The sequence below is a fragment of the Mangifera indica genome, chromosome 3 (assembly GCF_011075055.1).
Source record: "Mangifera indica cultivar Alphonso chromosome 3, CATAS_Mindica_2.1, whole genome shotgun sequence".
Taxonomy (NCBI): domain Eukaryota; kingdom Viridiplantae; phylum Streptophyta; class Magnoliopsida; order Sapindales; family Anacardiaceae; genus Mangifera; species Mangifera indica.
In genome coordinates this window covers 22,507,856-22,530,810 of record NC_058139.1, presented here as the reverse complement: position 1 = coordinate 22,530,810, position 22,955 = coordinate 22,507,856, and the positions used below count along the sequence as shown (strand labels likewise).

At 34.4% G+C, this 22,955-nt stretch overlaps 2 protein-coding genes across 4 annotated transcripts; one reads left to right on the top strand and one right to left on the bottom strand.

The window, feature by feature from the left end:
• Positions 1-1,733: 1,733 nt before the first annotated feature.
• LOC123209972 (glutamine synthetase leaf isozyme, chloroplastic) lies at positions 1,734-7,607 on the bottom strand. Its single transcript, XM_044628087.1, has 14 exons — positions 7,385-7,607; positions 5,665-5,933; positions 5,549-5,588; positions 5,349-5,452; positions 5,217-5,265; positions 4,601-4,707; positions 4,424-4,511; positions 4,227-4,355; positions 4,049-4,123; positions 3,232-3,285; positions 3,117-3,154; positions 2,390-2,549; positions 2,213-2,273; positions 1,734-2,114 (listed from the first exon to the last, which is right to left on the bottom strand). Exons 2-14 carry the CDS (start codon positions 5,916-5,918, stop codon positions 1,975-1,977), a joined length of 1,299 nt encoding a protein of 432 aa, XP_044484022.1. The 5' UTR covers positions 5,919-5,933; positions 7,385-7,607; the 3' UTR covers positions 1,734-1,974.
• Positions 7,608-13,698: 6,091 nt separating this feature from the next.
• On the top strand, positions 13,699-22,102 carry LOC123211884. Of its 3 annotated transcripts, none has more exons than XM_044630840.1 (15): positions 13,699-14,072; positions 14,867-14,948; positions 15,042-15,145; positions 15,375-15,501; positions 16,218-16,312; positions 17,752-17,875; positions 18,322-18,402; positions 18,885-18,983; positions 19,686-19,844; positions 19,952-20,012; positions 20,130-20,176; positions 20,292-20,336; positions 21,077-21,262; positions 21,336-21,826; positions 21,863-22,102. In XM_044630840.1, exons 1-15 carry the CDS (start codon positions 14,035-14,037, stop codon positions 21,918-21,920), a joined length of 1,797 nt encoding a protein of 598 aa, XP_044486775.1. In that variant the 5' UTR covers positions 13,699-14,034; the 3' UTR covers positions 21,921-22,102. The 3 variants fall into 3 exon arrangements, with proteins under 3 accessions (XP_044486775.1, XP_044486774.1, XP_044486776.1); XM_044630839.1 differs by having other exon boundaries at positions 13,700-14,072; positions 20,118-20,176; XM_044630841.1 differs by having other exon boundaries at positions 13,700-14,072; positions 20,118-20,176; positions 21,336-22,102.
• The last annotated feature ends 853 nt before the right edge of the window (positions 22,103-22,955 follow it).

Here is a 22,955-nt window from a genome sequence, read left to right as displayed (position 1 = left end):
GGGAAAGTTAGAAAAACAGCATACTTTAGGTGGGAAATAGTCCTTTGGCCAATAATAAAATACAATTTGAAATTGGCTCAAGATCGATGAATTGAAAATTGAAATTGTTTTGAAATTAATTTAATTTTGTATTCAATCTGAGTTGCCCTAAATTCAAATGTTTAATTATGATGATTTTAACTCGAGTTCGATTTGATATTCAATTTGAACAAATTGAACTTGAGCTTATTTAGCGCTAGCTTGAGTTTGAGTTACTAACAAATTTATTTCTCTAACATTTTTTCATCTTCTTTGGATTCTTGTTGATTTTTCTTTTTACTCTTTACAAAATCTGGTTCTTCTTTTTAGGCATTTTCTAATGACTTTTTCTAACAAACTCAATCCCCAACTCAAATGAGTTCAAGCTTGATTTTATAGATTCAAATTGAACTTAAATCGATTCTTATTCGATCTTAACTCTACTTGAATTCACCCTTAATTCATATTAGCTTGAACTCTCCTTTTATAAAAGGTAATCAAATCTTCGACTTTTAGCGTGTTTGCTCCAAGTATAAATAACTTAAATCAAATTTAATTACGATATTAAATATATTATTACATAATTGAATGATAATAAGTCAAACAATAATAACACTATGTGCCAAAGTTTAAATATTTAATTAAGTAGTTAAATAATGTGGATCCAAATGAACACTCAATCTCAATTAAGTAAACATAACATTATTCTTCATAATACCTAATCGGATACTCAATAGTAAGAAAACATAGGCCAAAGGATTATTTTTCATCAAACTTTTAGCTCAATTTCAAAAGAACACTTACAATAAATAAAAAACTCAAATATTTACTTATGGGCTAACTACTATTAAAGTTTTCAATTAGAAATAAGAGTAAAATCGTTATTTTACTACTAAACTCTAAAACCTTAAAAATTATTATCATTTCCCCCTAGATTTTAAAACTAGCATTTCACTCTCATTCACAAAGTTTGAAAAGTGTAATTTCACCCTTAAGGTTTATTTCCCTTCTCTGGCTATCATCTCTGTATCTAGCGATCGTCAAATCCACCTTAAACCGTTGTCGTCGAAGTCTTCCCATTTCTCTGACCATGAACCGATGAATTTCATTTAAAAATCCAAACGATTTTCATCTAAACAAATCATCATCCAGACAAAGAGATCTGAATTCACAACAAAGAGCATAGAGAGTGAAAACGCAACAGGGAGCGAAGACACAATAGGGAGCACGAATGTCGGTTAGAGATTCAAGATCTAGATTTGACGAAGATGAACGAGAGAGTGAAGTTGAATCATTGATTGAGAGCGGTTGCTATTCAATTAGAGAGGAAATTCGTCGCTAGAAAGGATGGGTGGGAAAAGGAAGTCGACCGAAAAGGAACTTCGTTGCTAGAAAGAAGAAAAGAGAAACCCTAAGGGGTGAATAAATTTTTCAAAGTTTAATCATGAGAGAAAATTGTTTGTTTTAAAACCTATAGGAAAATAATAAAAAATTTTAGAGTTTTAGAGCTTAAGGGTAAAATGACAATTCTATCCTTATTTGTACCTGAAAATTTTAAAAACAATTAGTTTATAACTAAGTGTATGATTTTTTTTTATTACATATATATTTTTTAGATTGAACTAAAACTTTGATGAGAAATACTCATTTGAGGGAACACATAATATTGCCCTTCAAACAAAGGTTCAAGAGGAAAATTAATGGCGCAAGCATAGAGGTAAGTGCATAAATTGAAAACGAACTGTGAACACATCTGATCCAGAGGCTGTCTGCCATCTGGGAAACCATTTTCTACAATTTTGAGCCAGAAGAACCACTTTAACTCTGAACTTTTTATTTACAGGGCTCTTCTCCTCTCTAAAAAACTTTAAAAAAAAAACTCCCCCATGCATCTGTTTTTAAATCCAAGAGCTTGCTTCATGAGTTCCTCCAGTTGACGTTTAAGTTCAACCAATCTCAGACATTCAATGCCAGCTTCTGAGCAGCTAGAGCTTCAGCCTCAAGTGTTGGCTGCCACAACAATGTTGTTTCCGCCAGCAATGAGGTCACCACATAAGGGTCCATGTTCGAAGCCGGACGCCGATCCTCCAAGTAACCTATACAAAACAACACGCAGAATCACAAATAGGATTACCAGTGAAGAAGATGATTTTTCTTGATAAGTAAGTGAAGAAGATGATGACTAGCGTCATACCTTTGCCTTGCTTTTCGGTGTCACGCCCCACACGAATTGAGCAACCACGATTAGCCACCCCCTGAATGTTGAAAAGAAGGACTTCATAAACAAGTAGATAACTTCTGTTATCTAATTTTTCTCTTGGACTTTAAAAAAAAAAGAAAAGATATGGGCATGGTTATCTTCTGGGCATACCCAGGAAAATGTGTTGATGTTAGCTGTTTCATGCTTTCCTGTCAATCTTCTTTCATTTCCTTCACCATATGCACTGATATGATCTTTGTGGCGAAGTGACAGATTCAAGATGGCCTTCTTTATTGCTTCAAAGCCTCCATCCTCCCTCATTAACTTGGTGCTGTAATACACAAAAAAGAATCAGCAATTACTGTACTTGTAAAGTGTTAGATCATGCCTAAACAAATTTTTGCATGCTTCTTGTTGAGTATCTCACATTGATTGGGAAACAAATCAGTGTGGGTATTGAAGAGTGAGGGAAAATCTTAACCTAATGGCCTAGAGTATCCTTCATTGATAGGAAAACTTGAACTCCTTTTACAGTAAGGATGACAATTTGAACCTCCAACCTAGGCCCCTAGCTCGCCCGTCGTTGAGCAGAGCAAAAACTGCTAAAATCCCTATAGTCAAGAACAAGGATGGTTATGTCGGGCTTTGTCCTCTCATTGATTCGTTTTTTTACTTGCATATTTTCTAAACTATTCCCTATATCGAGGACAAGAAAATGTCTCCCTTGCGGAGATAAGAATAAGGATTAGGGTATTCAACTCTATCCTACCCAGTTACCATCCATAAGGCCTAGAGTGTCGCACATTGGTTAGGAAATTTGATTTCCCATAGGGGTAAGAAAGGCTCAATAGCATTTTCCAAGTTATTTTATCTACAAAATTTATGACTTTGCAAATACCTGAAATTGGTGTGGCATCCAGCACCATTCCAATCACCCTGTCCACATCAAGTAGAGGGGTGGTCAATGCTGAGAAATCCCAATAACTGAATGAAGTTGATTATAATTATATTACCTCTATAGGTTTAGGATCAAGTGAGAGGACAACACCAGCTTGCTCAGTGATTCTCTGTCAAAACAGGGGAGAATGGTATTTGTCTGTAAGTTGCTATATCATGGTCAACTTGAATTTCTATAAACATTGTGAATTCGTGCTATAAAGTTCAACTAAAGGTATCAAGAAACTGGATTCAGTACCTTGCACAGAAAACCTGTACAGTACCATTTTTGGAAAAAAAAATAATGAATGCAAGTTTTACTTAAGAAAGTTTCATTGTTAACACATATTTCTGAAGCACACCAGTAGATTACAGTACAGAAGTTGTTAGGACTTCACGTCCACCCCAAAAGGGAGCTCAAGCCCCACACTTATATACCCATGCCCAAATTGTCTATCACATTTTGGCCCCCTCAACCAGGCAGGCCAATTGACCAGTAAGGCAGAAGAAACCTTCCCACGAAACCTCCCCTCCATCTTAGGGCCCCCCCCCACCCCACCCCCCCCCCCCCCCCCCCCCCCCCCCCCAAATCTATCACATATTGGCCCCTTCAGCCAGGCAGACCTTTTTGTTACCAAGTTAGGACTCATATTGGCCCCATCAATCAGTCATGCCTTTGGTTACCAAGTTAGAAATTCAAATGGACCCGCATTATAGGTATGGGATTGTTCCAAACCTGGTATTGAAAAGTGCCATTGGGTCTGCTTCATCCCAAACTTGAATTTACAAGAATCATATATTTTCGAAATGGAATGTTTTTGCCATTGGGATCATTCTTCAACTAAATAGCTATTATGTATCACAAAGAATAAAAAGACTACATAGAAGATTTACCTCAAGTATGTATCTTGAACACCAGATATGATCTCCAGCCTCAATGCCCACACTAGGACCTACTTGATATTCCCACTGCAAAATAGGTGCAAGATGAAATATGACTGAATGTCCAAACATGATTGTGATGATATTGGAGTTACAAACAAGAAATAAAAGCTGAGGATTAGTGGCAAACCTGCCCTGGCATAACCTCCCCATTGGTACCACCAATGTTAATACCAGCATATAAGCAAGCCTTGTAATGAGCATCTGAGATGTCACGGCCAAACGACTTATCAGCACCAGCTCCACAGTAATAAGGACCCTGCAAAAATCTAAGAATCATGCGCTGAACAATGTGTATTGACAGATGATTGTGAACCAACTTATTACCTGAGGACCTGGATAGCCTCCAACAGGCCAACCCAAAGGCCATTTCACATTTGTCTGAAGCAAGGTGTACTCTTGTTCTATCCCATACCTAAAATAAAAGAAGTGTTGAAATAAAAAGTGTTGCAATCAGGGGCAGCGATATCATCTTATAAAGATATATAGTTGAAATTTGCATACCATGGCACTTCAGCTACCACCTTTGGGTCACTAAAAATCTGAGCAGCCCTGTGGCGTTTGTTTGTAGGGATGGGCTCGCCTGCTGGTGTGTATGCATCGCAAATGACCTTGTAAAACATGTAACATAACATCAAAAGGCATTCTATTTATTTGTCTTAATGACAAAAGTTGTTGATATTGTTTTGTTCTGCACATAGTAGGCTACTTAAAGCCATGAGGTATTGTATGTTATAACCTTCGTTGACCTCATGATTTTGCCCTTAAAAGGCGTCTTCCGAGGAAGATATGAATTTACATTGACCTAAGACCTTCTGCTTATGTTTTATGTGAGACTTTTTATATCAACACAACCTTCAAATCGAGGAACTTAGAACGTCACTATTGATAATATTTTGATCCACACATAGTAGGTCACTTAAAACTTTGAGGTATTATCCGTTTTAACTTTTGTTGGTCTCACAGTTTTCCCTTAAAAGGTACCTCATCAGGAAAAGAAAGACAATGTGTATATATTAACTCAAGACTCCCGAATCATGTTTAATATGGGATTTTTGGCATCAACATAAGCCAAACCAAAACACAATATTTCTATTTTCTTAAACTAAATGACATTTACCAAGATGTTGTTGCCTCCACGGAAGGGGTCCTTGAAAATAGCTTGAGGACTGGATAAAAGATTCAATTAAAAATCTTCTTGTGATGATAAACAGAAAAATAATAAAAACAGATCCACCTCACAGGATCTTACTATAATATTACTTCACTATCTTCACCGGGTGCTTGTCCAGTACTGGATCCATCATAATTCCATTTGGGAAGCTCAGATGGATGTGTCACAGGCTTTGAGATTGTCTGCATATCAGAAATATCAATGATAATAGACATGAGAAGGACCACTACATGTTAAGTTAAATGTTGAGAAGCTTCATTCTTTTAAGATCATGTTACCTTTGACTTGCTACGTAAATCGATCCCAGAACCTCCAATCCTGTGGCAGGATGAGTTAGAATTACAAAGAATCTGTAATATGCATTTTAGAAACATATATTAGCAAGAAGCTGTACCAAATGTATTCAGCAATGATCTTATCTGTGTAGGGAGTAATGTCCAAGTTTAGAAGATTCTCCAGCCTATTAACGGTGCTGTTTTCAGACTTCACAGCCAGAACTCTAAATTTAGCACTACTTTTAGCTGCTGCTTTCTTGTTCTGCTTCAGCAACTGAGAACTCCACATTTTTGTTGTCATGGAACTTCCCAGGTTTGAGGTCTTTGGCATGCTCATCTGCCATTGTGTTGAAGGTGCCAAAATCTGTGCCATTTCCCACTTACTATCCTACAAAATTTAAACAACTATGCTCAACAACCTAAAGCTTGAAAAGCTAAAAACATCTATTAGTTGTTATTGAAGTACAGACAATCAACCAGAAATGTAGCAACCAAATGATTGAACCTTATTTCTTTTCCTCCGTAAAACAAGACCAGTTGTATACAAATTTCCTTTTTCTTTTATTTTTGTAACTGAAAAACAGTAAGTACTACTAGTTCACATGCAGATGTAACAGAGAAGAGCTTGGCCTTAAAGGAAACAAACAATGGCTGCAGACTCAAAGGTATCAAAATTGTCATTTTCTACTTAGATGCTAAAGGTATATTCTTATAGGTGTTGCCCTTTCACCATTTCACTTCCCACAACTTATCTTATCAAATTAATGTCATTCACTCATTTCATGGTTATATCATCATAAGCGATCAAATTTATTGTCTCATAATGCAACCACTTTTGGCTTTTGGTGATAAGAAGCTGTCAGAATGAAACTAACTGATTTATTAGTTCAATATATTAGAAGAGGCCAGGCCTGCAGTAAAAAAATTGTTTTTAATAAACAGAAGGATACTTTGCAAACAGAGAGATATATAGTATTTTTACCGCATTTGAGGAAAAGTGGAAAGAACAGATGGTATACACCTAGCAATTTCCAAACCAGTTGGCTATGCAGTTGATAAGTGGAAGGCCAGTTGGCTGACTGTCTTCTCAGTTTCTTGGATTTTGATCTTATCATAAATCAGTGGGCCTCAAGGGTGTATGTGCATGCATGCATGTGTGCTTGTTGTTATCTCTTATTAAACGAAGAAAACTGAAAGTTACTGAACACTAATGCTAGCTGGATGTAGGCTGCAAACGAGTTTGGCCGCTTGTAAGCAACTCACAGCTCATCGGACTTGGCTCAATCAAAGTTGAGAGAGTCAAACTCGAGTTTAATAGTGGCCAGTTTAGTGAGTTCGAAAGGTTACAATTCGATTCAAGAAAAATATCATTAAAACCTTAAAAGTTTTAAATCGTTCACTTATATAATCAAAAATTTATTTTTTTCAACTTTGGATATAAGGAGTAACTGATATATGGTCTCAAGCTGAGCTCGAGTCAAGCTTTACTCAACTTGGTTTGACTTGTTTACACCCTTAACTAGATGATAGTTTTGGAGGATCAAACAAAACAAGAAACTGATGTAAATGAAATATTGGGAGTGATTCTCAAGGTGAACTGAAAAGCATTGGATGGGTCTCAAGAAAATATTGCCAGCATCTGAGCTTCATTCTGATAAATTACTTTTGAAACTTTAAACATGTCAAAGAAATGAAGAATCACAATCTGGGTATCTCTAGAAACTAAAATAAATGCTAGATTCAGTTCGTTACCAAATTTTTACACTTGTTACCCAACTTCATACACTGAACAAGCACAGCCATTGTCATGGGATAAATTCAAGTTGACAAAGAACTAACCTGAGAGCTGCCTGAAGTGGCTTGAAGAGCAACCAAAATGATGATCTCCAATTCAAGCTTGCCTTGACAGAAAAAGAGAAGCACTCAAGGACTTGTTTTTGGTGCAAAGTCTTAAAATAATAGAAAGGGTGATATCAAAAGAGGTTTGTTGGCCTTTTCCCATACAGATAGGGGTGAGCTATGAGTGGAGGAAAATAGTTTTTGGTCTCTTCATGACTCCAGGAGAAGCTTGGACCATATGAAAATTTTAAGATAAGGATCCAAGCTTAGATTGGTTCTTGTATTTTTCTTGACTTTGGATTAAGAAAGGAATAATTTATAGTTTCAATGTCAGTTTAAGCATTGGAATCACATTTAACAATACTTCTTTGAACCAGAAAGCACTTGTTGTTTTGACTCCAATGAATGATAATATCTATCAAACTTTTCTCCTCCACAACTTACATGAGCTAAATTTTACTGATAAAGATTTGTTTTACAATGGTGAACCAGAATTTTGTAAGAGATTATTCATATTTGGAAGCACAGATTCGAGATGTAAATTTTCAAATAAATCTATTGTGGTAGAGTAGAGATTAAACCGATAAAATAATTTTGACCTACAATAAAGCAAGTACAATCTGTAGGTAGAAAAGGTGTTATATATTGTGGATATGTTACTTGCAAGTTCACGTGTAAAGTATTTGCCAATTAGGGTTTGTATATATAAGTTAAAAAAACTGCATGTGGAGTGATAGTGAGTGTGCCACATAAAAGAGAGAGCAAAATTAATCTCTTATAGGGAAATTCTCTCTATCTTCTGCCTAGGATTTTTCGCATATTAGGTTTTATTCCTAAATCTTATATTCTTGCTAAGAGTATTTGTGCATTTTGCTATTTGTTTCTTATTTTATGTTTCATGTGGAGATCAACAAGATTTATGTATTTTGTTGACGAAGAACTTTTACGTGAGTTATATCATTATTTTATCATTATTTCAAGGTTCAATCAATCACATCAAACAAATAAGATTTCGAGTTTAATGACCTACTTGACAACCTTAAACACAAGTAAATTTGGAACCCATTGTGTCCCAGCACTTTACTCTCACTGAAATTGTGTATTTATATGCTTTTTGGTTGCTAATGAATGTGGGCTGCCTGACCTGTGGTTTGAAAATTTTGATTGGTGTGGTAAGTATCCAATGAATGCTTGAGAATGGTTGTTGGAGGGTAAGACATTTTGCACTTGTGGGACCACTGGATAAGAATTACGAGGCCTTGTTTAGAGCTGCACATCTTTAAATGCTTTATTCTGATCTATTGTCTGAACTCCAGTGGCTAAAAATTTGTTTATAGTAAATCTGTTTGTCTCCATGGAATTATTTAGATTAACAAGTCTATTGAAATCGATTAGAATTGATTAGTTTTGATGGGTGCTCTGAGTCAGCCTTGAACAAAAACTAGTTTAAACTTAACTTAAATTTGGAATGGTCACCTCAAAATTGCTCTTGACCGTCTTGATTGACAATGAATTTATTAGAGAAAATAAAGGGTATTAGAGATGAAAAAGAAAAAAATCATAAAAAAAAATAAATCTATTGGAAAATAGGGCCACCTCTGTTTGAACTTGGCTAGTTCAAACTGAAAATCAATGTGAATTCAAGTTTGACTTACTTGATTGACAAAAAATTCGTTAAAAAAGAATAAGGATAACTAGAAATGAACTAAAAAAAGAATGATTAGAAATAATCTAAAGAACATTAAAAGTTATTGGAGAAGATAAATCTGTTGATAAATTTCTGACAATTTGATTAAGGACTACTCTTGCTCAAATAACTCGGATCGAATCTATCTTTAGTTTAATTGTATTAAAATGCGTTTGGAGTATTTTCTACTGCCAGCTCAGAAACTAGCAAGTTTTGGATCGATCAGACTCCTGCACAAACAGGTTAAAATATTTTATTAAATCTAAGAGGAGATGTAGCTGGTCAGTGTTGTTTTTAGTGTAATGTATGTTAAAATATAATTGAATAATCCCAAGAAGAAACTCAGAAAGCACTTAGTAGAGGCAGATGGAGAAGCAAAAACTGAAAGCCACCCAAAATAAAACAAGCAAAATGCCAGCACCATTTCCAGGAAGGAAGAAAGTCCAGCATCAAAAAACAGGCACATAGACTTGATCTGTATAGTTAGTCTTGTTTAAGACCCAATAGTAACTTCAATGATAAAATAGGAGATTTCATGTACGAGAGAGTATGAGTTCAAGTCTCTTTTGACGATATATCAAAATCAAATTTTTGTCTTACCTAAAGTGAATAAAAAAAACTAACCTCAAAATAAGGTTGGATACCCCTAAGAGATAACTAGAGTGACATCGAAAGAAAATCTTCAAGTGTGAGAGATGGGTTTGAAACTTACTAACGACATGTTAAAAACATACTTTTGACTAATCTGATGTAATGGTTGGGGGGCCAATTATTGGAGTTTCACCTGTTTGGTGTAACCAGTTCAACCAGCGAATGAGCAATTCAACTTAAATAAAGTTTTTTTGTTATTAAAAAATATAGGGTTGGATCTATTCTGAACTAACTCAACTCAAATATAAGTCTCAATTTGAGATCGATTTGTTTATCTATTTGATGATATTATTTATCTTCAATAGTCACTATACACCAATTTAAATGAACTCGAACAAACTATTATGGTTTGATCCAAACTTGAATTGGACTTGTACTCAACTTGGGCTGGATCATATCCACTTTTTAGCACAAATCTCAATGTACGAAGCTAAATTCATTGAAACAAATTTATGGTGGTCTAGGAATTGATTCCTAAAGAATTTTGGACGCTGGATGGCCCACATTGAAGTGGGAATCTTTTTTAATTTGCCTATTTTATTTGCGTTGATGACAAAACATTTGGCTAGGTGGCTATATTTGGCATCATAAATTCAGGAAGAATCTTTTTAAATCCAGTCCTGATGGGGGACAAGACATTGAATAATTGAGGAAAAATAAAAGGACTATTTCCAACCCAAGTTTTAGTCCCATTTTAAAAGTATATTTATCTTTGATAAAAAATTTAAATACTTATCTAAAATTTAATCTGTTTAAATTTACTCACATATTTTCTGTTAGAGTTAAGACACAAATTTATCATTTTATCAATAATATTAAATAATTAAAATTTTATCTCATTTTTTCTCCTTTAATTTGAAAAACTAACATTTGTCTCATGAATTAAGTTTTAAAAAATTCACTTTTCTTCCCTGAAATACAGCCACTTTCTCCGACAATAACAGAGAAGTTTTAATTCAGAGGTCGACCACCTTTGGACAATGATCATTGTCCAAGAAAGACAACAGTCATCCAGATTTGGATGACGAGTGTCGTCCAGCTCTGGACGATGCTTCATTGTTTAGATTTTTGGACGACGAAGCGTCATCCATTCTAGACAACAAAGCGGCATCCAGAGAATGAACAATGTTTTGTCATCCAGTGAAAGTCAACAAGGGTCGTTCAGATCTAAACGACGCTCGTCACTCTCTCTCCAGCCACCGGAGTTGGAGAAAAAGTAAAAAAAAAAAAATTAAGGATTTGGGGGGATGAAAGTCACTTTTCAAAGTTCAGGGATGGAGGTAAAAGTTAATTTTTAAAATCGGAGGGAAAAAATACGATAAAATTATATAACTTTAATATAAACAGTAAAATATCAATTTTACCCCTATATTTAACGAAAAACTTAACGGTAGTTTAGAGATGGGTAGGTGTTTAGGTTTTTCATCAGACGTGGGTATATTTTTGATATAAGAGTAAAACTTGGGTGGGAAATAGTCCTTTTCCCAAAATAAAATAAAATTATAGAAATGTACCATATTGGATATCTTTGAAATGAATTTATGTAGAAATTTTTCAATAACCCCCTGACACAATGATACAATGTATTATGTCTTTCAATAAAATCTTGGTGTATACTAATGGACCGATACAAATAAAATAATATGTTATTATGTAATTTAATAATTTTAAATTAAAAAATAAATAAATATTTAAAATATCTCAATCACATAATAATATATCAATTTGTTTGAATATATTAATACTTATTGTTTATCTATATACCATTACTTTATTTCTTTATATTTTATCAGAAACTCGATTTTCAAAAGTGTAACAAACGTAGAGGTGATAATATGAAGTGTTAAGCTAAAAATGGCAAGGTCTATCATGGCACAAAAATTGTCATGTCAAAGGCCACAAAAAATGTGTTGATGGGGTGCACCAGTCCACGAATTCTTAAGACTTATAATATGATAAATCATACTTTCATAAGTCTTTTATAGGTGGGCACGCAAAACAAAATTTTAATTTTTTAATAAATTTTTTCATAAAGGCCAAACAACTATTTCCCATCCAAGGTTTGGTACTAACTCAATTTCTCACTTGATAATTTTTTAAAATTCAAAAATTTACTCTTCTGTTAAATTTTACTATTACTATTAAGGATAAAATTATTATTTAATAAAAATATTTAAAAAAATTATAAACTCATCATATTTTCCCTCCAGGTTTAAAAACTAAGAATTCCCCCCTCCCCACATCTTCCCCTCACCCAAAGTTTGAAGAATCACTATTTTCTCTTAGGGTTTGCAATTTTCTCTTACTGTTTCTCCTACGATTCGAGTCGGTCAATCTCCACCTTTTTATCTCCTGAATGAGGACAAATCGTCAACTGACAAGAGATTTATTGATCAAGCATGGATCCATGTGACACACAGATTCATGCATCGGTCGATGCACAAATTGTTTCAACTGATACACAGATCGCGTTGACCAATCTGCGCATCACACAAATCCTTATCGACGAATCGTTGGCCAACCTCTTGTAGGTTGACGATTCATCCTCGTTCGAGAGATGGGAGGAAGGAGGTTGGTCGACTCTGGTAATCGGGGAAGCGACAAGAGAGAAAATGCAAACCTTAGGGGGAAAATAGTGATTTTTCAAACTTTAGATAAGGGAAAAAAGAGAGAAGAATTGTTAGTTTTTAAACTTGAGAGAGAAAATGTGATAAGTTTATAATTTTTTAAAAATATTTTTATTATATAATAATTTTACCTTTAACAGTAACAATGAATTTAACAAAATAGCGAGTATTCAAATTTTTTAAAAGGCTAAAAGACTATTTCCCACCCAAAGTATGCTGTTATATCAAGTTTTATTCCGTTAACTTTGAAAATCTCATTTATCTACTCATAGACGGTTAAACTTAGCAAAACTAACTTTTTAAAATTTTATTTCTTTTTTTCCCTAAACCCTAAAAACTAACAATTTTCCCCCTAAATCAAGTTTTAAAAAAATAGTATTTCCCCCTAAGGTTTAGTTTACAATCTTCGATGTCAAATCCGATGCTACCGCCGTCGACAAAGCTTTCTCGACGCATCACTATTCTCCAACAATCTCTCTCCCCTCCTTTGAGACGTCGACCGATGCGAATCTAGTCTGAAAAGAAGAAGAGCTTCGTTGGAAAACAAAGTTCTTCATCTTCCCAAACGAAGATGAAGACCTCGTCTTTGTTTGGGAAGACGATCATCTTTCTAGATAAAGACGAGGTCTTTGTCTTTGTCTGGGAAGGTAAAAAGTTTTGTCTCTCGACGAAGCTTTTCATCTTTTCAAGTCAAATTCGTATCGATTGACATTCTAGATGAGGAGAAAGAGATCGTCGAAGCATGGTGATGCATCGAAGAAGTTTTATCGATGGCGATGGCATCGGATTTGACATCAAAAATTGTAAACTAAATCTTAAGGAGGAATATCATTTTTTAAAACTTGATTTAAAGAGAAATAGTTAGTTTGTAAGGTTTTAAAGAAGAAAAGAGATTAAATTTTAATTTATTTTTAATATTATAGGTAAAATAATTATTTTTTTAAATTATTAATTTTTATTATTTATAAATAGATAAATAAAAATTTTTAAATTAATTAAAAAAACATAAAATAATATCATACTTTAAAGCGGCATAACCCTTTAACCTTTTTTAAATCACCAAATTGAAAAGTTTAATTGGGGAAATAGTCATCTGGCCTTTCATAAGGCCCTGACATGATGACTTGATCTGTAAGTCTTGATATGACCCACGATTTTGTTAGTGGTGTCAAACTTGATTGCGCCTAAATTGTACGGATCGTACTCTCTTGGCAAAGCATTAAACTTGGAAAGGATTTAACTGGAGTTTTATTGGGCTCACCCAATACGAGCCACGTGTAGGATTTAAATCTCACACGTGCACTTGTGGTAGCGATGAAGTTGAAGAGTTTCATACGTGTGTAGAAAGCCAGACAAGCAGAGAGAGACCGCAGACATGGGTTTGAGAGCCAAGAAAGCGAAGAAACAATTGGTATATTCCCAAGAAACAAACAGAAAATGGAAACGACGACAACGAAAATAACGAAAACCAAAACAAGAACAGGCGCCGGTTCTTCTTTTACTGCTGCCCTTCCTTCTTTGTCTCAACAATAGCATCTCTACAAACAGAAGAAGATTTTGGTTATATATATAATTATTATATTCCTTGAAGAACCCAGAAGCACAGCTAGGAGGGAGAAACAAAGGGAGAGAGAGAGAGGAAGAACGAGGCTTTAAAGAGGGAAAACTTTCTGAATCCCTCTCATATGGAACAGCTTGTTAACTTAATAATTCGGCCACCCAGGTAATCAATTTCCCGCCTCCGACTGAATCCCTCTCATTTTGAATAATTTTATCATATTAGCTTTCTATGCACTTAGATTGGATTTTAGATATCTGAATCTTCTTGAGTTAATTTTGATAATTGCGGAGTAGTATTTCTATATATTTTTTTCTTTGGCTCAGGGTTTCTATTTTTGGATGTTGATCTTTCCTGTTATGAAGTTTTGGTATTGATTTGAGTGAGAGATTTTGGGTTTGACATGTGATACATGTGGACTTAGTTCTTTTTTCTGCTCTGTTTGGTGCATCAATGTGACAATGAAAGGAAAGAGAAGAGAAATGACTCCTGTTTAGCAGTTTTTAGCTTGGTAGTTAACCTAGAAACAATTGGAAATCAATTTAAACTTTATCAACTTTTTTGTGGCAGATTTAAGATTGTAGTAATTTCTTGTGATTGTGATCTCGAAATTTTTGAGTATTGTCTAAAATCAAATTCGTCTTCTTGTTATAAATCATGTTCTCTAAAACCAATTTGTTTATCTGTGTCATATTCTGAAGAACCCATAATCATCATGCATTGTGGACTCCAAGGTTGTTACCTTTTTACTTGCTTTTAGAACATAAGCTAGTTTGTAGCACTGAGAATGACCAAATTTCTTGAAGAACATGAAGCTTAATTGAATTGATGGTGAAATGAGATAGTATGAGGGACTTCTAAAGAAATCAGCTCTCTGTCTCTCAGAACTTTTAGTGGTTTGGTACTTTATTACCTCATTTTTTTCAAGTTTGACATATTTTAGAACATATGCTTTGCAGAGCTGAATACCATCCAGACCATGATTTGTTGGATCAAGAATTCATGCTGAAAGGGAAATGGTACCAAAGAAAGGAGGTAGAGGTACGGTTCTAGGTCAAATGTATTATGTTTTAAGTTTGAAAACTCCAATTCATTTTTCATTTTTACGTGTAAGGAGCTTTCAACATTCTTCAGGTTAAAAACAGTCGGGGAGATGTTCTACAATGTAGTCACTATGTACCCATTGTTAGTCCTGAAGGAAAGTCTCTGCCTTGTGTTATATACTGTCATGGAAACAGGTGACTAAAGGGTTATGTTATAATTTTTAAGTTCTTGTATGTTAACTATTTTCACAAATATTGTATCAGCTCTCCAGTAGACGTTTCAGAAGTTTGTACAATAAAGGATGAATGAAAGCCATATTAGAAAAGGAACCCCTGAGTTTCTTTCCCTCTTATCCACCCGAAATAGTCCTGTTAGACACTTTTATTTTAGTTATGGAATGCTGAATATCATCTTTTTTGGCAGTGGTTGCAGGGCTGATGCTAGTGAAGCTGCTATAATATTGCTGCCTTCAAATATTACAGTTTTCACCCTTGATTTCTCTGGATCTGGACTTTCTGGAGGTGAGCATGTCACTTTAGGGTGGAAAGAAGTAAGTGTTTGACCAACAAGCTGAGTGCTTATATAAGATTTTTTTTTTTTTCAGAAAAAAAAATACTGATGTAGAGAGCTCTCTGCATGTGTCAATCTACATGTTTATTGCTTTTGTATTATGAAAATCACTTTTTACTGTAATGATAGTGTCCTGAGTTCACCCATATTTTATCCCCACTATTATCCGAGTGCCTGCTGGAGCTTGGGGTATGGGAAGTTAGGGACTTATGTTATTTGGCTTTTACCTTGTATATGGATCTGTTATATAAAATAAATTATTCTGTCTTGTGAGTGTGTTGTTTGTTTCTACAGTTTCTTTTTGCTACCAATCCAATCTCAGGGTTTCCACTTAACAACTTTGTTGTCTCTCAAAAGTAAAATTTTTGACATATTGACCGCAAAAATACTGTAACCAGAGAGAGATGAAACTATAATCTCTTTTTCATGTATGATTCTGTTTGGAAAACAGGAATCTTTTATTTTCAAATTTCATTAGAATACTTGAAGAATAAATAGTCAACAATCAAATTTTATCTGCTCTCAGAGTTACACCTGACAAATTAATTTATTTCTGGAAAACACATGGTAATATATTGTGGTTTCACTGTCTCATGATGTTTTTCGTCCTTTTTCACACTAGATTACTACTTTGTTTGGTGGTGAATTCCACTCTCCATTAGTAATATTATCTAACAATTTGTTTCTATATTTCAGAAGGATGATCTGAAAGCTGTGGTAGATTATTTGAGGGCAGATGGAAATGTCTCTTTGATTGGCTTATGGGGCCGTTCAATGGGTGCTGTCACTAGGTTTTCTTCATGGACTTTTACCTTCCTCTGAGCTTGCATATACCAAATCTGTGTAGACTTGTTTTTATTACTCATGCTGAAATAGGTAAGTTCATTAATACAAATTTTAGGAACCCGCGTGAATTATATAGGGCAATAGTTCTCTAACCCATAAATTAAAAAAAGAAAGTGAAAGTTTTGGACTGTGAATCTATTTCAACAAGTGTTCAATTTGAGTTGAATTCAGTTGGGAAACCATTAAAGAAACTGAGAATTACATTCATTAGATGACTATGCGATGACCCTGGCTACCATAATAGTCCAAGCACTACTCTTATTGTCATACAGCCCCTAAATTATACTAGAATCTTATGACACTTCTGTTTACTTAAGTTATATAAGTCTACTTCTTATTGTTCATTTTGAGTCAAATAAAGGATTAGTTAGCAAAACATAAAAGACTGGTAATCATGTTAGCATGTATGCTTTATAATTCATATCAAAACTTGAGTTAAAATGTCCATCAGCTTTATGTCTCCCCAAACCAACCCATTATTTGAGCTTGCCTATAACAAAAGGTTTAGTTGCCACAGGCTGGGTAGTCTCTATCTGCAACTTCGCAATCTGAAGAATCTATCTTTTTACGTGATCTACTAATTTAAGTTTAAATTATTTTCTTTCATCTTTTGATTTATACCATTGTATTGGCTCTATGTTAATGTCCCTCTAAGAAACTATTATCTTTGTAGAGAACTTTTACAGGATATCATTCAGATGCTGTTTTATGCAAGTCAAAGTTTGATGACAAAGTATTCACCAGTTAAAAGATGTTAACTAAAAAACCTAGCTTGAGTTGACTCATTTCAAAAAAACATTCAGACAATCAAATAACATACTGCATTGTATAAAGTGAATTTCTCGAGCAAGCTATTGTGTAAAGGGAAGCTCTATTATAATTTCCCTCAGGATAAGGATGATTATGGGGATTCCTTGGATCCCTGGGTTAAGGCTTTGACATTGATCATGGATATATTTGAAAGATTTACAACTATAAGATGTTCATACCTTTTGATAACATTTCTATAAGTGAATGAAAGGTATTGCATTTTCCTCAACTGATTGAATTTTTTTGATCACCAACCTGGTATCTTAGGCTGGAGGATGTAATACTCTTTGTATTAGTATGCTTATTCTGAAGGCCTTGCCTCCGTCATTTGTGGTCACAACATTCTTCCTTAATTGAGATTCATTACTTTCTAAAGTCATGCACATTAATGTGTTACAACAAACCATGTGCTATTTTTATAATCATCTTGTTTATCAAGAATAAAGTTTTCTAAACCTCATTGCTTTCTTGATTGGCCCAGTCTTAGTTCGTATCATATATTTATACATCTGCTATTATGCTAATGCCTTTTGCATAAATATTGGCCATTAACATTAATCATTGCCTATCACAGCCTATTGTATGGAGCTGAGGATCCTTCAATTGCAGGGATGGTTCTTGATAGTCCTTTCTCTGATTTGGTTGACCTGATGATGGAACTTGTGGATACCTATAAGATCTGGTTACCGAAATTCACTGTGAGTATTAAATTGTGTCAGTATATCAATCATTTGTTTCTTTAATATACAGGTCTGTAATTCTTTTGTTTGATTGTCAAAAACTCTGAACAAGAGAAAGAAATATTGTTGTAGATTTTGTTATACAGTATAATTATTAGTGTTGCAATGACATTTATGAAGTAAAGATGCTTCGACGCTTGTTACTGAGACCCCACTGCAGCAAGCGTCCTATTGAAAGTATTAATTGTGGTCAAATCACCACTTCTTAATTTATTATATTGTTAAGTGTTATTTAGGAGTTAAGACAGTTGGATAGTGATGGTTTCTGTATATTATACATGTCCAGCTGTGATTCTTAACACGTTGAGGTGGTGAATGATTGCACAAAATTTTGTTAAAGCCTTAGAATCATGAGTATTATTCTACTGAGACCTTGACTCTTTTTTGGTTTCACTTGTTTTCAGGTGAAGTTTGCAATCCAAATCGTGCAAAAAGCTGTCCAGAAAAAAGTGAACTTTGACATAACAGAGCTGAATATTATGAAGGTTTTATTCTGTTATTTATTCATTTCATTTCAACTATTTGATTAATGTAAGTGACATCTATGATTCACTAATTTATGTTAATTATGACTAGACAAGTAGTATTAACTGTACAAAGTGCATTAATCTATGTTTTTACCATTGTGCTAAAAAGAGGGGTTGTTTATCCTCTACATGTTCTGCTGAGCATTTATTTAGAAAAAGTGAAGTATTATCAAGATCATGACATGTATAATCCATCCATATCATGGGTGGGCTTGGGATTCTCTGAAATTTGAATATTTTTTTTAACTTTTTCTGAAATTTGGACTAGAGGAGAGTCTCTGCCGCAAGATATAAAGTTGCATGGATAAAGTGGTTAAAACATTCATGGATAAAGTGAAAGATATAAAGTTATGAAACCGAAAATAGAATGTTTGTGTTAATTTATTTTCATCTAAAGCTATTCATAAAAGTTGTCTTCTTTTATCATGTTTTAATTTCAGGTGGCAAAGTCTTGCTTTGTTCCAGCTTTATTTGGGCATGCGGTTGAAGATGATTTTATACAACCTCATCACTCAGATCGTATATATGATGTTTATGTGGTAAGTTGTCTTCTGCAAGGTATAAAGTTTCAAGAAAATGCAATACAATCATACAAGCACATAGAAGATCATGTATTTGTCCTTAAATCAGAAAAACTTCAAGACTAGGTCAGCCCTTGTTTCATAGTAGTTAGCTAGATCTCCTAAATGTTACTTGAGGTTCATGGGAAGTCCCTATTATACTATTCAGTATTAGCTTGACAGTTAACGATCTTAAGTTTGTGAAATGCTTAAAAGTAATTCCTATTAGGGGTGGAATCGAGCCAAACCGAGTTTGAAATTGGGTCAACTTGATTTCAGCTCGACTTGAAATGGTTGAGCTCGACGAGTTCCCCTCAAGCCGAGCCAAGCTCGAGTTTGGCTACAGTATCGAGCTGAGTTCGGCTTGGCATGGTAGCTTAACTATAATCAATTAAAACAACGTCATTGTAATGTGTATTGGTCAAAACGATGTTGTTTTGATTTATTCACATCGAGCTTTTTTAGGCCTTTGGGTTTGGCATTCCAAACACCCCCCTCAAGCTCAAGTTTGATATTGCAAAACCCTTTGAGCTCGAGTTTGAGCTTGCTTAAGACAAGCTTGTTTCAAGCTTGATTAAGCCAAGCCAGTAATCAAGTTTGAACAAGCTCGGTTTGAATCCACCCCTAATTCTTTTTTTATGCCTTTGATACTATGTTTTGTTATCCTTGTGCTTTTTGTAGGGAGACAAGAATATTATTAAATTTGAGGGTGATCACAACTCTCCACGCCCACAATTTTACTTTGATTCTATCAATATTTTTTTCCATACTGTCTTGCAACCACCAAAGGATGAGGTGGTGACAACACTTTTTGGTGCAACGCAGGATTACATCAGTAAGGTAAATAAATTAAACTGCAGTTTGCTGGTTTTACATCATGATTTTATTGGGAGTACTAGGTTTCAAACCCACTACCTGTTGCCAATAGTCAATTGTTTTCCATTCAGGGTAGTTGGAACACCTTGCAAGAATTCGAATATTACCCAGGAACTTCAACGACATCTAGAGGTACAGTTAATGTGCCTCATGTCTCTTAAAATTTTTACTGATAATTTCTACTGGGCCCATTTTTAGACAGCCTCTTTTATTCACTCTCTTTTTCATTTTGTTAAGTTCTGGAACCAGTGGCAAGCAGCACAGTAGATTCTATAAAGCAAATGAGCCAGACCAAGGTTAGTACTTTGTGATTAGTTTTGTCAGTCATTACTTGCATGTCAAAGTTATCAAACATTATTATTCTCTTTGTTGCTATGTGTATTAATTTTTGTTTTCCTTTTGACCGTTCAGCTCCCTTCTGATATATCAGCCCAAGATAGCCATGCCGAAGCTGAGGTATCTTCTAGCGCTTACCTATAATGGTTATCTAAGATGCTCTAAGTCAATTCTATTCCCCTATATTCATTGAATACTGATTTTAATGCATGCATTATGTATGGAAGAGTATCAATATATTATCTATAACACTTGGCGTGTATCAATGAAGGATAACTATGCTTACCACTTTGGGCTTAGAGATGGCAATGCGAGGGGAGGGGAGGGGAGGGGAGGGCTATTCTTGTCTCTGTCCTTGAAGGGCAGGACACATTCCTGCCCCATCCCCGCTATGGGGAATCCATGTCCCCCACTTGCGGGGCATAATTTTCTTCCATTCCTCTCCCCTTTCTGGCCGTTCGTCATCCCCATTCCCTTTGCTTAAATACTATCATAATAATGACATTGCGGTAAATAATTAAAAGTGTAATAGATATTTTTATAATTTATACCTCATAAATAGGCATGGGATAGAGATAAATGTATTTTCGTTCTTGTTTGCGGGAATTTTTTTTATTTTCATCCTTATCTCCATTTATGTCAGATAATCCTTTCCCTGTATAAGCTAGGATAGAGACGTTTTTTTTAAGGATCAAGTTGTCAATTCTATTCAGGCTGAATTGTGACAATTGACACCTATCGGGGAGATGGTTTAATCTATGGACCAATCACTGCAGTGATAATTTATGTTTTCTTTTCTATTTCATGATTTGAAGCTACTAGTGTCTTATAATTTGTTACTGAATGATCTCTTGATGTAGGACGAAGAAAATGATGATAATCATTGCCCATCATCGTCCAATATGTTTAGCTTCAACTTGTCCAATGGTCATCCATATGGCCCTCATGTCCCAACAACAATGGATGATGATGATGACGAAGAATATGTGGAATATGGACTTGAAGACTTGGCAGGTTTCCCAAGCAACACAGAGGAGGAAGAAAGGGTGAGTAAAACACGTTTTATATCTCCATTTGCATCATTCTTTATTCATTGACATTTGATGAAACCTATTTCAGATGTTCGTGGAAGCTGTGATTATATCATTAAAGGAGTTGGTGACCCGGCATCCCCAAGCAGGAGAACAACCAACCTCTGCAGCCACTGATTTCCCCAAGTCTTTACAAAAAGGTGCCCTGAATGATTTCTCCATTACAGAAGATTGGGTATCTTCAGAGACACAAACTGATTTCGTTTCAGCAGGAGAATTAAAGCCTGTAAAGACACAGCCCACTTCTACTACAGTATTAAGTGGCTGTAATTTAGCTCCCCAGGACCTGTCCCCTGATACTATCATTTCACCAGGTGGGCTTGCATTTGATACCCCTCCATCTGCCATGGAAACACCAAGCACTGGAACTTCTGTTTGCAGTGATTGTACTTTGGCAAACAAGGCATCCGATGCTAACGTGTCGAGTAATACGAAAGTCACATTTACGGTAGAAAGAAACCCGGCTGGGCACATAATGAATGGTTTGGTGCGACGCTGGAATCTCAACATTTTTCGAAACAGTCTATAGAAGTCATAATGATGTTTTTGTAAAATCAGTAAGATGATGTGTTGTTTTGTAACCAAGATAGTTTCAGGGATTGTACCAATGTAAAATGATTGATTTTAAAAAAAAAAAGGGTCCTGTGAATGTGTTTAAAAACTTAGTTACAGTGGTTTTTTCTCCACAGTTGAAAAAGGGTGCAATGATTATTTTTGACACCCTCGTTGAGGGCAACAATCTTTCAACGTTTGAATTGATTCAAACTGAATTTAAGTTGAGTATTATTTTGATAACTCAAATTTGATTTAGTTGAAATGTTTCTATGGTCTCACTGTATGTCTCGTCAACGATATAATTTGTTTTATTATTAATTTTTGACGAGATCTTTTTTCAGTTAGAAAGAGTTTGAAATTAAATTGACTATTTAAGATTCGAATTGAATTTGAATTTGTCTATATTTGGGTTTAGATCGATTTGAATATTACTTTTTTTTTCGGTACACCTAATTGTTTGCTTACTAAAAAATTTTGACACACACATATATAGATGGTTTACGGTATAGAAACAACAAGGGCAGATAAATTAGAATTTTAATTTTAATTTTTTTCTAATTCGGTGTAAAAGTAGGACAATAATTTTATAGTGAAAATACCATTTTGCCCTGGACTTTTATAGAATTTGCCCGTCAAAATAAGTAAATAAATTATGAATTTCCCATTTAAAATTTTTAAGTTGTATTCATTGAATTAAAATTTGGACTAGACAGTCTAAATTGGCTCGTTCGACAGAGAATCAATGTCAATTTTATCTAGTTTAATGCTAAAAATTGGATTCATATATTAAACCAAATTGGTTTTAAGTCAAATTGGGTTAATAATATCAAATTATGATTCATTCATTGGGACAAATCCGTTTAATTGTTATGTTAATACCATATGACAAAATTCTATGTTAAATTTTTAATTATATCATAATGATTCAATAATGTTATATATATAATTTTTGTGTGTGAAAAAATTGCATAGATTAATGTAACAATAATATGACAAATATCACGTGTCAATACTGTTACATCATCACTATTAAATTAAATAATTCACTTTGTCCAATTTTTTCTATGCAAAAAAATTCTTCTCTTTAGCTATC